The 14027-nt window shown below is 32.4% G+C and overlaps 1 protein-coding gene across 3 annotated transcripts in view; it reads left to right on the top strand.

Moving 5' to 3' along the window:
• The window catches only part of LOC118183988 (long-chain-fatty-acid--CoA ligase 5-like), a 100401-nt gene that overhangs the window by 12797 nt on the left and 73577 nt on the right, over positions 1–14027 (top strand). For all 3 annotated transcript variants that reach the window (XM_085818742.1, XM_085818741.1, XM_035353617.2), the window contains exons 3-5: positions 34–101; positions 1900–2001; positions 2099–2198. In XM_085818742.1, the coding sequence (XP_085674868.1) occupies positions 34–101; positions 1900–2001; positions 2099–2198 (270 nt within the window). The remainder of the gene's footprint in view (positions 1–33; positions 102–1899; positions 2002–2098; positions 2199–14027) is intronic.

Below are 14027 nucleotides of genomic sequence, written 5' to 3'. Positions count from 1 at the left end.
GAATTATTTAAAATTACGAAACTCTAATTTCAGATGATGGAGACTGTATTGGAACAAAATCTTCAAAAACTGGGCAGTATGAATGGCTAAAATACAGTGAAGTAGGTGTCTGATGGATTTTGTATTTATGACATGCATTTTAAAACAAATTTTAATATATATATTTTGTTTTATAGCATCAGTTTTATGGAATATGTGATATTCTTCAGATTTGTCTTTTATTTAAGCACTGCATTATTTTCCCCCAGATAACACAGAATTTGCTTAGATTTAATTTTTTTTAGTGTTCTGGATTAGTTTAGACTTACATTTAATCAACTGTGTAAACTAAACTGAGACATTTTAAATATCTCTTTGTTAAGTGATGAATTTTAAACAATTTTACACTGAGTTTCAAAGGTCTTTTTCTCTTTTTGACAAGTATATATACACATAGAAATGCAGTAGATAATGCAGTAGATGCATTCTCTCCCTAGTTTAGCAAGTTATTCTTTGTGAGCATTTTGTTGAATAAATCACCAAAGTAATCTTTGAATTTATGATCTAAAAAACAATGATTGATTTTTAATAAGTAGTTTCAGCTAATTAGTAGTTATTCTTATTCAGATTTTGCACATATATTAAAACAAATGTTATTTCAAATATCTGCATAAAATTAAAATAAATAAATCAGACAATTGCTTAGTTTGTGATCCAAATTGCTTCTTGAATTTAATATATCTTATGTCAGGAAATGCTTTCTCTTAATCTAAAGTATTGTCTGTGCATGTTAAGCTGATGCCTGTGATGCACATTGGTGAAGAAACTAGTGTATTTGCAATATAGGGTAGTTCAGTTTGACTGAGATGCAATCAGTTTATTTCAGGTTTTGGTTAGAACTTGCTGCAGTCTCTTGTTTTAATGACATGTCAGAATGCTTCATGCAAGAAACTACTTACAAGAAAGAATGCTAGTGTTAATATGCAAGTGTTAATACAAGAAAGAATGCCAGTGTTAATATGCAAGTGTTAATACAAGAAAGAATGCCAGTGTAGTGTTAAGAAACTACTTACAAGAAAGAATGCCAGTGTTAAGTGTTAATATAGGGTAAATCTTAGAAATATTCCTCTTTATTCCCCTTAAAATTGAACTTTCGTGGTGTGTTTCCAACTAGAGGTCTAAGATTGGTGGGGGACTATACTCCGTACTTCCTATCAGTGCTTTAAAACTTTCTGGAGGTAAGGAGAATGAAAAACTTTTAAAGCTACAAGTTATACTAATATGACTTTTTCATATTTTAAAAATGCTATATTTCACATTTAAAAGTAAGTTTATTAAGTCATTATTTGAGATAGACCATAATTATCTGTATATAGAAGCAAATTTAACTCAAATGTGGAATAAAATTTCTAGTGTATATTAGTTATCTGTTTTTTTACGTGTATGTGAAAGTGCTGATTTCATTTTTACTCACATCTTTCATTCGGGATTGAAATAGATATATGGAAATGAGCTACTGAGTTTATCTTTCTCTAAGACTGGACATAGGCATATATAATTCATGTGTAATTGTTCCAGGTAATTAGCAGTTTCAACATGTATGTTAGCCTTGGCAAAAGCATAAAATATGCAAATCTAAGTTATATAATTCATTGTATTACTTTCATGTATAAGCAATATTTCGAATAACAAATAATACTGATGTATGAAATGATGTTTATAAATTCATGTCCAATAAATTTCTGAAGCTGTTGACAAGGTTTTCCTTGTTTTGTTGTTAGTCAGAAAAATCTAGGTGTATGTCTGCTAAAAAATTATGTATAATTTAATCCTGCTTATAAACCACTTTTTCCAGTTTTCTTTCTTTCCGCACTTTTTCCATCTCTTCAAGCACTTTTAATTTTTAGCTTTTAATTGCAGGTTATTTTAAGGTCGCAATATGTAGGATCTGGATTACTGAAACTTGGTTTAAAACCATGCAATGATACTTTTTTAGGAGTGTTTGCATGCAATAGGGAAGAGGTGAGTTTTCTATTATAATTAAGAACTTCTAAATTTTCATAATTTCTTATGTAAGGAAAGATGTTTTGTAAATATATGTTTGTTAATTTTTTTTTAGTTTTTGTTATCTTTATATGGATGTGCAGCCTATTCTATGGTTTTGATACCTTTATATATATCTCTTGGTGCACAAGCTGTGATGTTTATTTTAAAACAAGGTAATTGAATCCGTTATTGATTTGATTATATCTTATATCCTAAAGCAGTTACTGTTAATATTATTTCCCTTTTTAATAATATTTTCTGCTATTCAAATTTTGAAGATGTTACTATTTAAAATCTATATGGGTAATCAATGTGAAGCAAATTTTTATATGTGAAAAACGCCTTTGCATGTTTGCAGTTGCGGATAAAAATAAAGTTTTGAAGCCATTCCTACTTTCTTTTAAAAATTTGAAAAGAAAAACTGCAGTGTACATTAAATCCAAATTGGATAGTGTTCTTGGGAATTAATCACATTTTTTTTAATCATGTGTTTTTAGTTGTCAAAATTTAATCATGGCAGCACTCGTACAACTGATGAAACATAATTAGGGCATAATTATTGTTTCACTTCTAAATTAATAATTAGGACATCCAAAAATTGCTACTCTACCAGAAATTATGGGTAAAATTCATGACCAGGTTTTATCAAATTGCCAAATAAAATCAGATTAACCTGAAGAAGCTATGAACACTTTTTATAAATAAGTATTGTTATTTTGCAAGAAAGAATGGGTTTAAGAAAACTTTCTGCAAAATGGATTCTTTATTTGCTCAGTCTTGAGCAAAACTGTTTTAAACCTGAACCTTGTGAATATTTAAAATTTTTAAGAGAATTTATCAGGTTTAACAGATGATTTGTTGACTTGGATTCACTACTGCTCACCAGAAACGTAACTGCACTTGAAATTTGCTAACAACAATGATGGCATCAGTTTTCTAGATGCCAAAGGAAATATTTATTAATCATCTTGTAAAAAGAAAAATTGTTATATTTTTGGACCAACTGAAAGTAGCTGTTAATGAAAAACAGCCAGAAATGGTGAAGACAAAGCTCTTTTTTTCGACGTGATAATATTCCTACTCGATCAAGTGGAGTCATACAACAAAAATGATAAAATTTGATATTCTAAGCTGTTTTGCATCCACTGTATTAAACTGACATGGCTCTCTTACACTGTTCCTAAAGTTTAAAACAATCTTGCATGAAAAACATTTTCTTTTTTTTAAAAATAAAATAGTGATTTATGGTATAAATGGGTATTTTAGAGAGCTTGAAGAAAGTTTTTCCAGGAGGGATTTGAAAAGTTAAGAAAATACTGAGTAAAGTGCATTGCATGTCATTTCAACATTGAAAAATAAAATATCAGTTAAATTAAATTTATTTGTTCTTCTTGTTACTCTAGAAACATTATAATTTGCCGTCATATTGTCAAACTAAATCTGTCTAACCCGTCATATTGTAAGCTAAATCTGTAAAATGTATTCCCCAACAAATTACTGAAGGGTAAAACAGATTGCTGTTAAAGATATGTGCATGCTTTTTAAAATAGTTATTTTTAATTAAGGTTACTGTAATGTTACATTTTAAATTTAAAAAGGTTAAAAATGTACACACTCACGCATGCAGGGTGTTTCATAGATCATGGGACAAACTTGGAAGGGTGGTGGAGTGTACTAAAGCATGCATTTTTTTATAGGAATGTAGGGTCTAAAGTGACGGGTTAAGGCAGGAACGCAAAGAAACGACACGAGAGGAAAATGTGTTGATGTACAAAATCAACGTAAAGTGCTTTTTTGTAGCAATACAGTATTCACAATAAATGTTCAAAATTGCGACCACCAGCAGTAATACATGCTTGGTAACATTGCAGAAGGGATTGATAAACATTTTGAAAAACAACAGGCATTTCGCTCACGCTTGCGGCTGCAATGGATAGTTGTGCAACGAGGTCCTCCAGTGAGTCAACAGGAGTCTCGTAAATGATGCTCTTCAGATGGCCCCATAAAAAAAAATCCAAGCTGGACAAATCTGGCAAACGGGGTGGCCATCGAACGGGTCCACCACGGCCAATCCATCGGCCTGGAAATGTCCCATCCAAGTAATTGCGGACCCACATGTAGTTATGGGCTGGTGCACCATCATGCTGGAACCACGTGCTATCACAAAGGACAGCTGGCACATCCTGCAGCGATTCCGGTAGCACCTGTTGCAGAAAAATATGATAACATAAGCCATTTGTACGTGCAAGTAAGAGGTATGGGGCTATGAGGTAGTCGTTAACAATACTCGAACTCACATTCACTGAGAAGCGGGTTTGGAGTGCATGTGGACGTGTGGATTATGAGTTGCCCTACATGTGCTTGTTGTGGATATTGAAGATGGTGTCCTGTGAAAAAGTTGCCTTGTCCGTGAATAGCACATCCAATGGGAAATCTGCCTGCGCCGCACACTGCTGCAAGAACCAATGACAGAAATGAACTCCAAGAGGGTAATCTGTCTTGCAAGGCTCAGACTCTCTGCAAATGGTATGGGTGCAAACCATTTTCATGCAATACTCTCCAAATGGTAGAATGACTCAGCGGCAGACGAAATGTAATAGCTCTTGTACTTGTCTGAGGGGATTCATGCACAATGCTCAAGATGGATTCTTTAATGTGAGGTTGTCGGGCACTTCTTCTATTCCTAGTGTCAGAGGTGGCTTCAAATGACCCGTTTTCACACAGAGACCGATGCAACCTCTCGAACATTGTGTGCTTCGGCATACGTCTGTTCGGAAACTGTTCCTGGTACAGCCGTAGTGCTGCTCTGCTGTTCCCATTAGCAGCACCATACATGAGATGCATGCCAACTTTTTCCCTGTGCGTTAACTCGCCCATCATGCTCGACATCAGAGTTGCGAATGATCATCTGATGCATCGGATTGTGGTAGAGGGCGGCTCACTACTGTCGCATTGCCAGCCAATCACAGCTGTAGTTCCTTACTGTTAGTGTTCCCTTTTTGAACATTTATTGTGAAGGCTGTACTGCTGCAAAGAAGCACTTTACGTTCATTTTGTACATCTACACATTTTCCTCTCATGTCATTTCTTTGCGTTCCTGCCTTAACTCATCACTTTAGACCCTACATTCCTATACAAAAAATGCATGTTTTAGTACGCTCCACCACCCCCTCGAAGTTTGTCCCATGATCTATGAAACACCCTGTATATATGTTTCGAGAAAGAGAGAGCAATCATAGGTTGCTCGTAAATTATTTAAAAATGCATAATAAAAGAGCTCATTTCATATTTTAAATTTGAATGCTTAAAAACTGAAGTAATTTAAATAAAAGAAGTTAAAAAAAAGAACCCAAATTATTCTCTTACAAAATGAAAGAGCCTATTAATACACAAAATAAAAATATGTAAAGCAAACTTCTGATTTTAATTGGCAATAGCGTCTTACATTTTTTATTTTAATTTGGTGTTTACCCCTTTCTGTCCTAAAAATAGTAACTGTTTATAATAAATAAATATAAACTTCATCATTTCAAAATTAATCCGTATCATATGGTCTTACATAATGTTTCGATGCAAGTACATTTTAGCCAATTACAGAATAAGATTTCAGTTGAAACCAAAAATTTTGACATTCTCACAAGCTTTCTGCTTAGTGTGTCACATTTTACCACTTGCTTGATTCCAACTAACACTTTGCACTCTTTTCTCTGTATCACCTAAATATATTTACAATGCATAATAAAATAGGTTTCACATTTTAAACTTAAAATTTTAAATATATATATATATATATTTAAATGAACAAAAAATTAACTTAAAAAACCAGAATCCAAATTATTCTTTTACTAACTAAAAGCTTCAGTCTTGTTTTTTAAGCCTCATGAAAGCTTGCCCGAGTGAAATCTGTAATCTGTTGCAAGCGTATTTCACATTCCACACTTTCTTATCTTTATCCATTAGAAATACTTCGGCTTCCTCCAACAAAATTTCCTGAAAGATTTGTCTGAAAAAAATTATATTTTACATGTATTAGGATTATATTATTTTTAAAATTGTTCCTATATTTCAAATGCTGTTTAATTTATAATTCAGTTTTTTTAATTTAATTAATTTATGTACAGTCTTTGTGCTCATTTGAATTAATTAAAAGATGTTTTCAAAATTTAAGTAAGATATTTTTATTTTAATAATGTAATTTAAATATTATTCTCAGTACAAGGTTTCTTATTTATGTATTGGTTTATGCTAGTGATAAAATAACTTAATTATTCCAGTTGAAAGTGTTTGTTTACATATGCACTTGAACAAATTTTATAAAAAATATCAAATTATTCTTCATGCTTTCATTTTCTATCTTGAGCTTGACTTTTTTATTTTACTGTATAATTAATTTAATTTTGGCAAAATATCTTTTTGATTCCTATCTTATAAGGATTAAAATTGGTGCTGGAGCTGTAGTCTGTTATTTCAATTGTGGCAAAAGTGGAGGCACATGACATGTATAGGCACAATTGTGGCAAAAGTGGAGGCACATGACCTTTCCATTTCTTAGCGAGCAGAAGGAATCGTTGTCTTCTATGACTTAAATGCAGCTCTAAAGGCAATCCTGAATGGAAACTCGCACATCACCAACAGGATCCCCTCTCACCCAAACAAGCTTCAAAATTTAAATAAGGTTTACATTCTTCAATGATTGCCATCACACTTCAACATCACAGGTAATGAGAATGCAGATAAACTGGCAAAAGAGACTCAAAATCTCAACAATAATAACAATGTAAATGTCACGGCCAAATACAGATTGAAGGAACTTTCATTTCCAATAAAGGGCCCACCAGCGGTCGAGCAGTAAAGTCACTGAACACTGGTAGTTCATTCCGAGGTTTGAATCCTGCAGACGGGCTGGCTGCATGGGAATTTTTGTGGTTTTCTTCATGTGTAATGTGTATGCGAGCCAGTTTCCCTTAGAAAGTTCTCCACGAAAGCATCCCTCCCCTTTGGCAGATAGCCCTCGAGGCTTTGCCGTAAACACACACACATAAACATTTCCAATAAAGCACCAGTTCCGTAACATCAATGGAATTGGCCGTTGTCAGACTTAGAACTTGGTCATCACAGAAGATTGGAAATTGACAAAGAGAGTAGGAAAACCTGCAGAAACTGTGATAACTGGCCGGACACAGACCTGACAACTGCAAACATTTTTGACTGTCTGGCCATCCTTGCTGAATTGTTAAAGGATATCTATATGTGCATAGAAGATAACTAATAAACAATATGTGTCAGAAAAATAAAATACACTTTAATTCTTTGTTACCCTTTTTTTTTTTTTTGCTTTATTTTTGGGAAAGAAAAGCTCATATTGTCAGTCTTATCATCAAAGTATAATACTTATCAACCAGAGTTCAATTTGTAATACACTGGGAGGAAATTATTTGAATTAAGCATTAATTATTTGGGTAATAACAGTGTGAGTGTTGGCAGTCAGTATTTTTCATCTTCCCTAGTGCAGAGAAGATTGAGGTACTGTAATTTACAAAATTTCATAATTTATTCTGATTAATGCATAATCATTATTTATTTACAATATTTTCTGTTGGGATTTTCAGTCTATTCTCTGTTGAATAAGAAAAGTTAAAAGTGTCCTCGCCTTCTCCTTGAGATGCTGTTATTTTGTTTACTCTGTGCTGTAAACGAATTTCAGAAATTACCTTCATATAGTAGATCTTTATTTTTTTTTTTATCTCTGTTGCATAAAACTTGTGGAGCAACAATTTAAAAATGATCTATATCATCAGATACTTTTGAAATTTTATGTGTCTGAATTTTTTGAAATAATATTTCAGAATGGTTATATAGTAGAAGTATATTTTTATAAAACACAATATTTTATCTAGACATTCAGAGTACATACCATTGTTAAATCATGAAAATACTTTAAAATTGCGGAGAAAAAAGGTATGTAGATTGAATAAATAATATATATTGTCATAAAGATAGTTTTTGATTATTTAAAAAAATTCTTTTGTTTTTATAAAGGGGATGTTGAAAGAAATGCCTATTTGTATTTTTATAAATAAAATATATGAACTATAAAATCAGAATATCATGACATATAATATATTATAATTATCAAATGCAAATCAATAGTTAGTTGGAAGAAATTTTCTTCCCGTGATCAATTCTTATTCTTTATTTATACCCATTTTGATATTCTAATTATTTATGAATTAAATCGTTTTCCAGTGCACATGAGAGCTGGGATTTTCCTATTAGTGTTGATGTCTGAATTAAGTAACATGTATTGCTTGTATTTAATTAGTTTTTAATTCATAAAATCTCAACTTCTCTAGAAAGTTTAAGTTTTGATGATGCTTTGAAAAAATCAGTTCATGTATACATATTGCTTTTTGAAAAAAAAATAATGAACTACTAAAGTAATAATTGCAATAGTTAAATTAGGTCTTTTTTCACAAGTATTGAACTAATAGTAAATAAAAATTAAATGTAGCAGTGTAATATTTGGCTAAATGCTGTTGCCTGAATTGACATTTTCTGCAGAACTGAAATGTGTGTGTTTTTTCGTTAATCCTTAATACATATTAGAATGCGGATTAAAAGTAAATGTATGCACATATTTTTAAGAATTCCAAATCAGCATTACATTCAAGTTACCAAAGAATTAACCATAACACAATAAAATTTGGAATAGTAACGTAGAGAAGGAAATCTGTTATGCTTGAAAATTTTGTTTTCAGTTTCTTTGTTGCAAAAGCAATTAAATAAGTGCAAAGATGTAGTTATGTGAGAGTTGTAATTTTAATAGCTTATTAAAATTTATAATTTAAACTGTTTCTTTGCAATAAGTACGATACAGAAATTTTGCTGTTTTTCATCATAGTTATCAGCACATATGTATGCACATTTCCAGTATTGCAAAATAATAGTATAACTAATTCTAGTTGCACCTATTTTGTTGATGGTTCAAATGGAGCAGTGGATTAGCTGATGAATTTCTGGAACAATTTGGAAACAAATTTTATGAAATGGTTCCTTCATTTTAGGATTCAAATCATATTTATATAGTTTAACACATTGACTGCCCAACACGAGATAACTCGTATTAGTGCTCTTCATCAGGACGCCAAATACGAATTAACTCGTAGTTTCTTGACTTGCCGCTATGAGTTAGTTCGTAGTTTATAAGTGTAAATATGAATAGATGGCCTCCTGGAAGAAAATAAACAATCAAGTTTGGCTTATACAAATAGAAATTTGATTGAAAATGACCCAAAAATATACATTCAATGTTTATTCATTAGTTAAAAAAAGGAATATATTTATTGTTTGTGATAAATTTTAAAATAATCTTCAACACATAGAGCTGGCTTCTCGGAATAATATACAGTCAAAAGTCGTTAATCCGGACTCGTCGGGACTTCGGCAATTCCGGATTATCGATTTCTCCGGATTATAGATCATCAGTTTAAATCTGGTAAGATGGCATGCAAAAATTATAAAATTAAAAATATGAAACCGTATTTTATGAAATAAAGAACAATTATGATCTAAAGGGTATCAAAATTTAGAAAAAAAAAAAGCTTAATATTTATTTGTTTACTTTATTAAACATTTCATTCAATGTAAGTTGTTTAAGATGCTTCCACAAAAAATTCAGAAAGTTCCTTTTTCTTTTTTCTTGTGTCATCCGATGCCATACTCCTTGCATAATTTTGAGACAGATATGCCTTTATCCATTTTTTGCAGCAATTCCACGTTTTGTTTGACGGAAATCGAAACATGCTTTCGCTTTGTAGATTTTTTGGCAACTCCAGAATCGGAAACTCTTTTTGACATAATCGAAAATTCAAGCTAACTTTAACAGTCTGCAAAAAATAATAAGCCGGATCCAATTCGAAGATTAAGGAACAACGCAATCTGCAACATTAACTGAAATAAATAATTAGATAATTTTAGCCTAGCTTATACCGTCCATTATACATTAACGCATGCGTGTAAGACTTTTACGGCTGCGAATATGCGTGTGCGCCTGCGCGTAATACGTTTACGCTTGCGCGTTTAATGTATAGCGGACGGTATAAGCTAAGCTAAAATTATCTAATTCAGGTAATGTTGCATATTGCGTTGTTCCTTAATCTTCGAATTGGATCCGGCTTATTTTTTGCAGACTGTTAGAGCAATTTTATAAAAGTAAGCTTGAACTTTTGATTATGTCAAATAGAATTTCCGATATATATTTACTAATATGTAAAGGATCTACAAAGCGAAAGTATGTTTCGGAGTCCATTAAACAAAAAGTGGAATTGCTGTCAAAAAATGGATAAAGGCATATCCTTTGTTTCTCAAACCATTCCGAAATCTGTTTATCAATTTCACGCTGCTCTGCGACTCGGGGGGGGGGGGACGCCGCAGCGCGCAATTAATTGGAAGTTAATCTGTCAGCACTATCCTTATCTTCAGGGCAGATGTTTTTATTTTATTTGGCATATAATTCCTTACTAAATGTAATATTTCATCTCGATGTACTCCATCTTTGATATGATTTAAATCAAATTCCTCGTCATTATAATTCACTTCCGATAGTTAAGAAAGTGACCCAGAGGTTATTGAAAACGAAAAAATTTCGATTTACAAATTAGTTGGTATTCTCGACACAGCAATTGTAGGACTTTAACAGCGGAACTTTGTAACTGAAGGAAAATAAAAAGTCGTTTTGACAATGACGGCACATTTCCTTTGCATTTCCAATAAAGTAATAAATTTACATATACATTCACTCACCTCTCTCAGCATCACAGATAAATCCATAATGATTGTTTATTTAACGAAATATATGCAGAAAAATGGCACAAACACACAGATAAAACCACTCGATTGATAACTACCACATAAGAACATTCAAACGGCAAATGAATTAACTGCTCAAATTACGAAGTAAAAATTCCGAAAGAAATTGTCCGCTTGGAAATTCTTTTTAACTGCAAGTATAGTTTTGAAAGCATAAATTATCGTCTGCTAATTGACAATTTGTCTTCGGACATTTGTGCTCTCTCCGAAGAAATTTATTCGTATCTAGTTATTAAAAAGCGCTGTGAAAGCTATGGCTTTTCGATATCTAAAGCTACGATGGGTAATATTGTCAACGATAGGAAATTAAAAAAAAAGAGAACAAATATAATGAAATTAAAAAACAAAATAAAATCTGAAATTTAAGATTTTACATTACGCCCCAAAGGTGCATTTTTTTAGCGCTTTGCGTGTTACCTTTATTAATTAAATATCATGTTCTTAGCACTTAAACCGTAAAATTCAGTTCAACAGCAATATCACAAAATAATTTTAAAATAAGCATATCTTTAGATTTTCCGATACACAGTCTCGCGCGCTGGAGATAAAAATGTTTTTATCTGTAGAGCATTATCATTGCTTGCTTTGAAATTCCTCAGTATGTTAATCAAAAATTCGTTAAAGTTTTACAAAATATGAAAACGATAATAAAACAAATTCCAAATTTCAAATTTGGGCTTCCAGATGCCCATATTCGCAGAAGGATGACGTTATTCTAAATTTGATGTTTCTAGGTACCGTTGATTTAGTAAAATGAGGGAAACATACATATATTTATGAAGATTTTTAATCGTTTAATTCCTTTAAATATAATACAGGGCGATAATATTTGTTGGCCACAATTTGATACATTGGCTTTTCCCATGAACACATCGATCTATTTTCACTTAAAAAAAATCCCAGAATTGCACAAACTTGGCATTGCGCACCACATTGGCTTTGCCCATGTGCACATTGATCTATTTTCACTTAAAAAAAACATCCCAGAATAGCTCAACCTCGGCATCGCGCACCACATTGGCTTTGCCCATGTGCACATCAATCTATTTTCACTTAAAAAACATCCCATTATTGCACAAACGCGGCATTGTGCACCACATTGGCTTTGCCCATGTGCACATCGATCTATTTTCACTTAAAAAAACATCCCAGAATTGCACAAACTCGGCATCGCGCACAACCTCGGCATTGCGCACCACATTGGCTTTGTCCATGTGCACATCAATCTATTTTCACTTAAAAAAACATCCCAGAATTGCACAAACTCGGCATTGTGCACCACATTGGCTTTGCCCATGTGCACATCGATCTATTTTCACTTAAAAAACATCCCAGAATTGCACAAACTCGGCATTGCGCACCACATTGGCTTTGCCCATGTGCACATCGATCTATTTTCACTTAAAAAAAATCCCAGATTTGCACAAACTCGGCATCGCGCACAACGTTGGCATTGCGCACCACATTGGCTTTGCCCATGTGCACATCGATCTATTTTCACTTAAAACACATCCCAGAATTGCACAAACTCGGCATTGCGCACCACATTGGCTTTGCCCATGTGCACATCGATCTATTTTCACTTAAAAAAACATCCCAGAATTGCACAACTTCGGCATTTCACACTGCATTGGCTTTGCCCATGTACATATCGATCTATTTTCATTAAAAAAAAATCAAAGAATTGCACAACGTTAGCTTTTCCAGTCTTCTAGGATTGAGCCAAAAAAAAAAAATACAAAATACAAAATATTAAAAAAAGCAACTTTAAAACGAACCATACAAGAAAAAATTTTTCACTTACCCTTTTCAAGAAAAATGTAAAGTCTTTTTGAGGGGTTTTATATATGAATTTATATCAGGGGGAAACCCTTTTGGATCCTCCCTCATCTTTAAATAAATTTACAAACGTTTATACGCCGTTTCCGTAATATATGCAGAAAAAAGGCTAAAACCCACAGGGGGGAAAAGCACTCGATTAAAAAAAGGAACCACATAAGAACATTCAAACCGCAACAGAATTAACAAGTAAAAAAAATAAATAAAATAAAAATAATGAAAGCTTTTAGATTTTACATTACGCCCAAAGGGCGTTTTTTAACGTTTTGTGTGTTACATTTCTTTATCATATAATGTTCTTTACACTTAAACCATACAATTCAGTTCAACAGCAATATCACAAAATAATTTTAAAATGAGCATATCTTTAGAATTTCTGATACACAGTTTTGCGCTCTGCACGTAAAAAAGTGTTTTTTTTTTTTTTTCCGTATTGTGTTGCAGTTGCTCGCTTTGAAATCTTTGAGTTTGCTAATAAAAATTTCATTCAAGTTTTACAAAATATCAATCAGATAATAAAAAAAAATTCCAAGTTTGGGCTTCCAGATGCCCATATTAGGTTGGAAACGTATGTTATTCAAAATTTGATGGCTCTAGGTACCGTTGTTTTATCACAATGCGAGAAACATTTATGCAGATTTTTCAATATTTAATTTCTTTAAATATAACAGAGGGTAATAACATTTAGTGGCAACAGAATAACAACACAGCTTCAAAACATCGGGTTAGCCATGTCGGCGCGTTTATTGCCCATTGAAAAACAATCGCCAAGCTGTGGACTAAACCGCATTTTAACCAAAAAACCTTAATATTTATTTGTTTACTTTATTAAACATTTCTTTCAATGTAAGTTGTTTAAGTTGCTTCCTTTTCTGTGATAATACTTTCTCTTTAATTCTATAAACAGACATAATTTCTTGTTCAGTTACAAAGTTCCGCTGTTCAAGTTCTGTAATTGCTGTGCCGAGAATACCGACTTACTTGTCAATCGAAATGTTTTCGTTTTCAATAACCTCTGGGTCACTTTCTTCACTATCGGAAGCGAATTATAATGACGAGGAACTTGATTTAAATCATATCAAAGACGGAGTACATCGAGATGAAATACTACACTTAGTAAGGAAGTATAAGCCAAATAAAATAAAAACATCTGCCCTGAAGATAAGGATAGTGCTGACAGATCAACTTCCAATCCGCAGTGTGAAGTTGATAAACAGATTTCGGATTTCAAAATATACTTTCGCTTTGTAGATACAAATTACATATTAGTAAATATATATCGGAAATTCTATTTG

Source organism: Stegodyphus dumicola, chromosome 6, assembly GCF_044657685.1.
Source record: "Stegodyphus dumicola isolate Sdum_Otavi_A_Nest chromosome 6, ASM4465768v1".
In the NCBI taxonomy this organism is placed as follows: domain Eukaryota; kingdom Metazoa; phylum Arthropoda; class Arachnida; order Araneae; family Eresidae; genus Stegodyphus; species Stegodyphus dumicola.
Note: the sequence above shows the minus strand (reverse complement) of the source record. Positions and strands in the feature narration are given on the sequence as shown.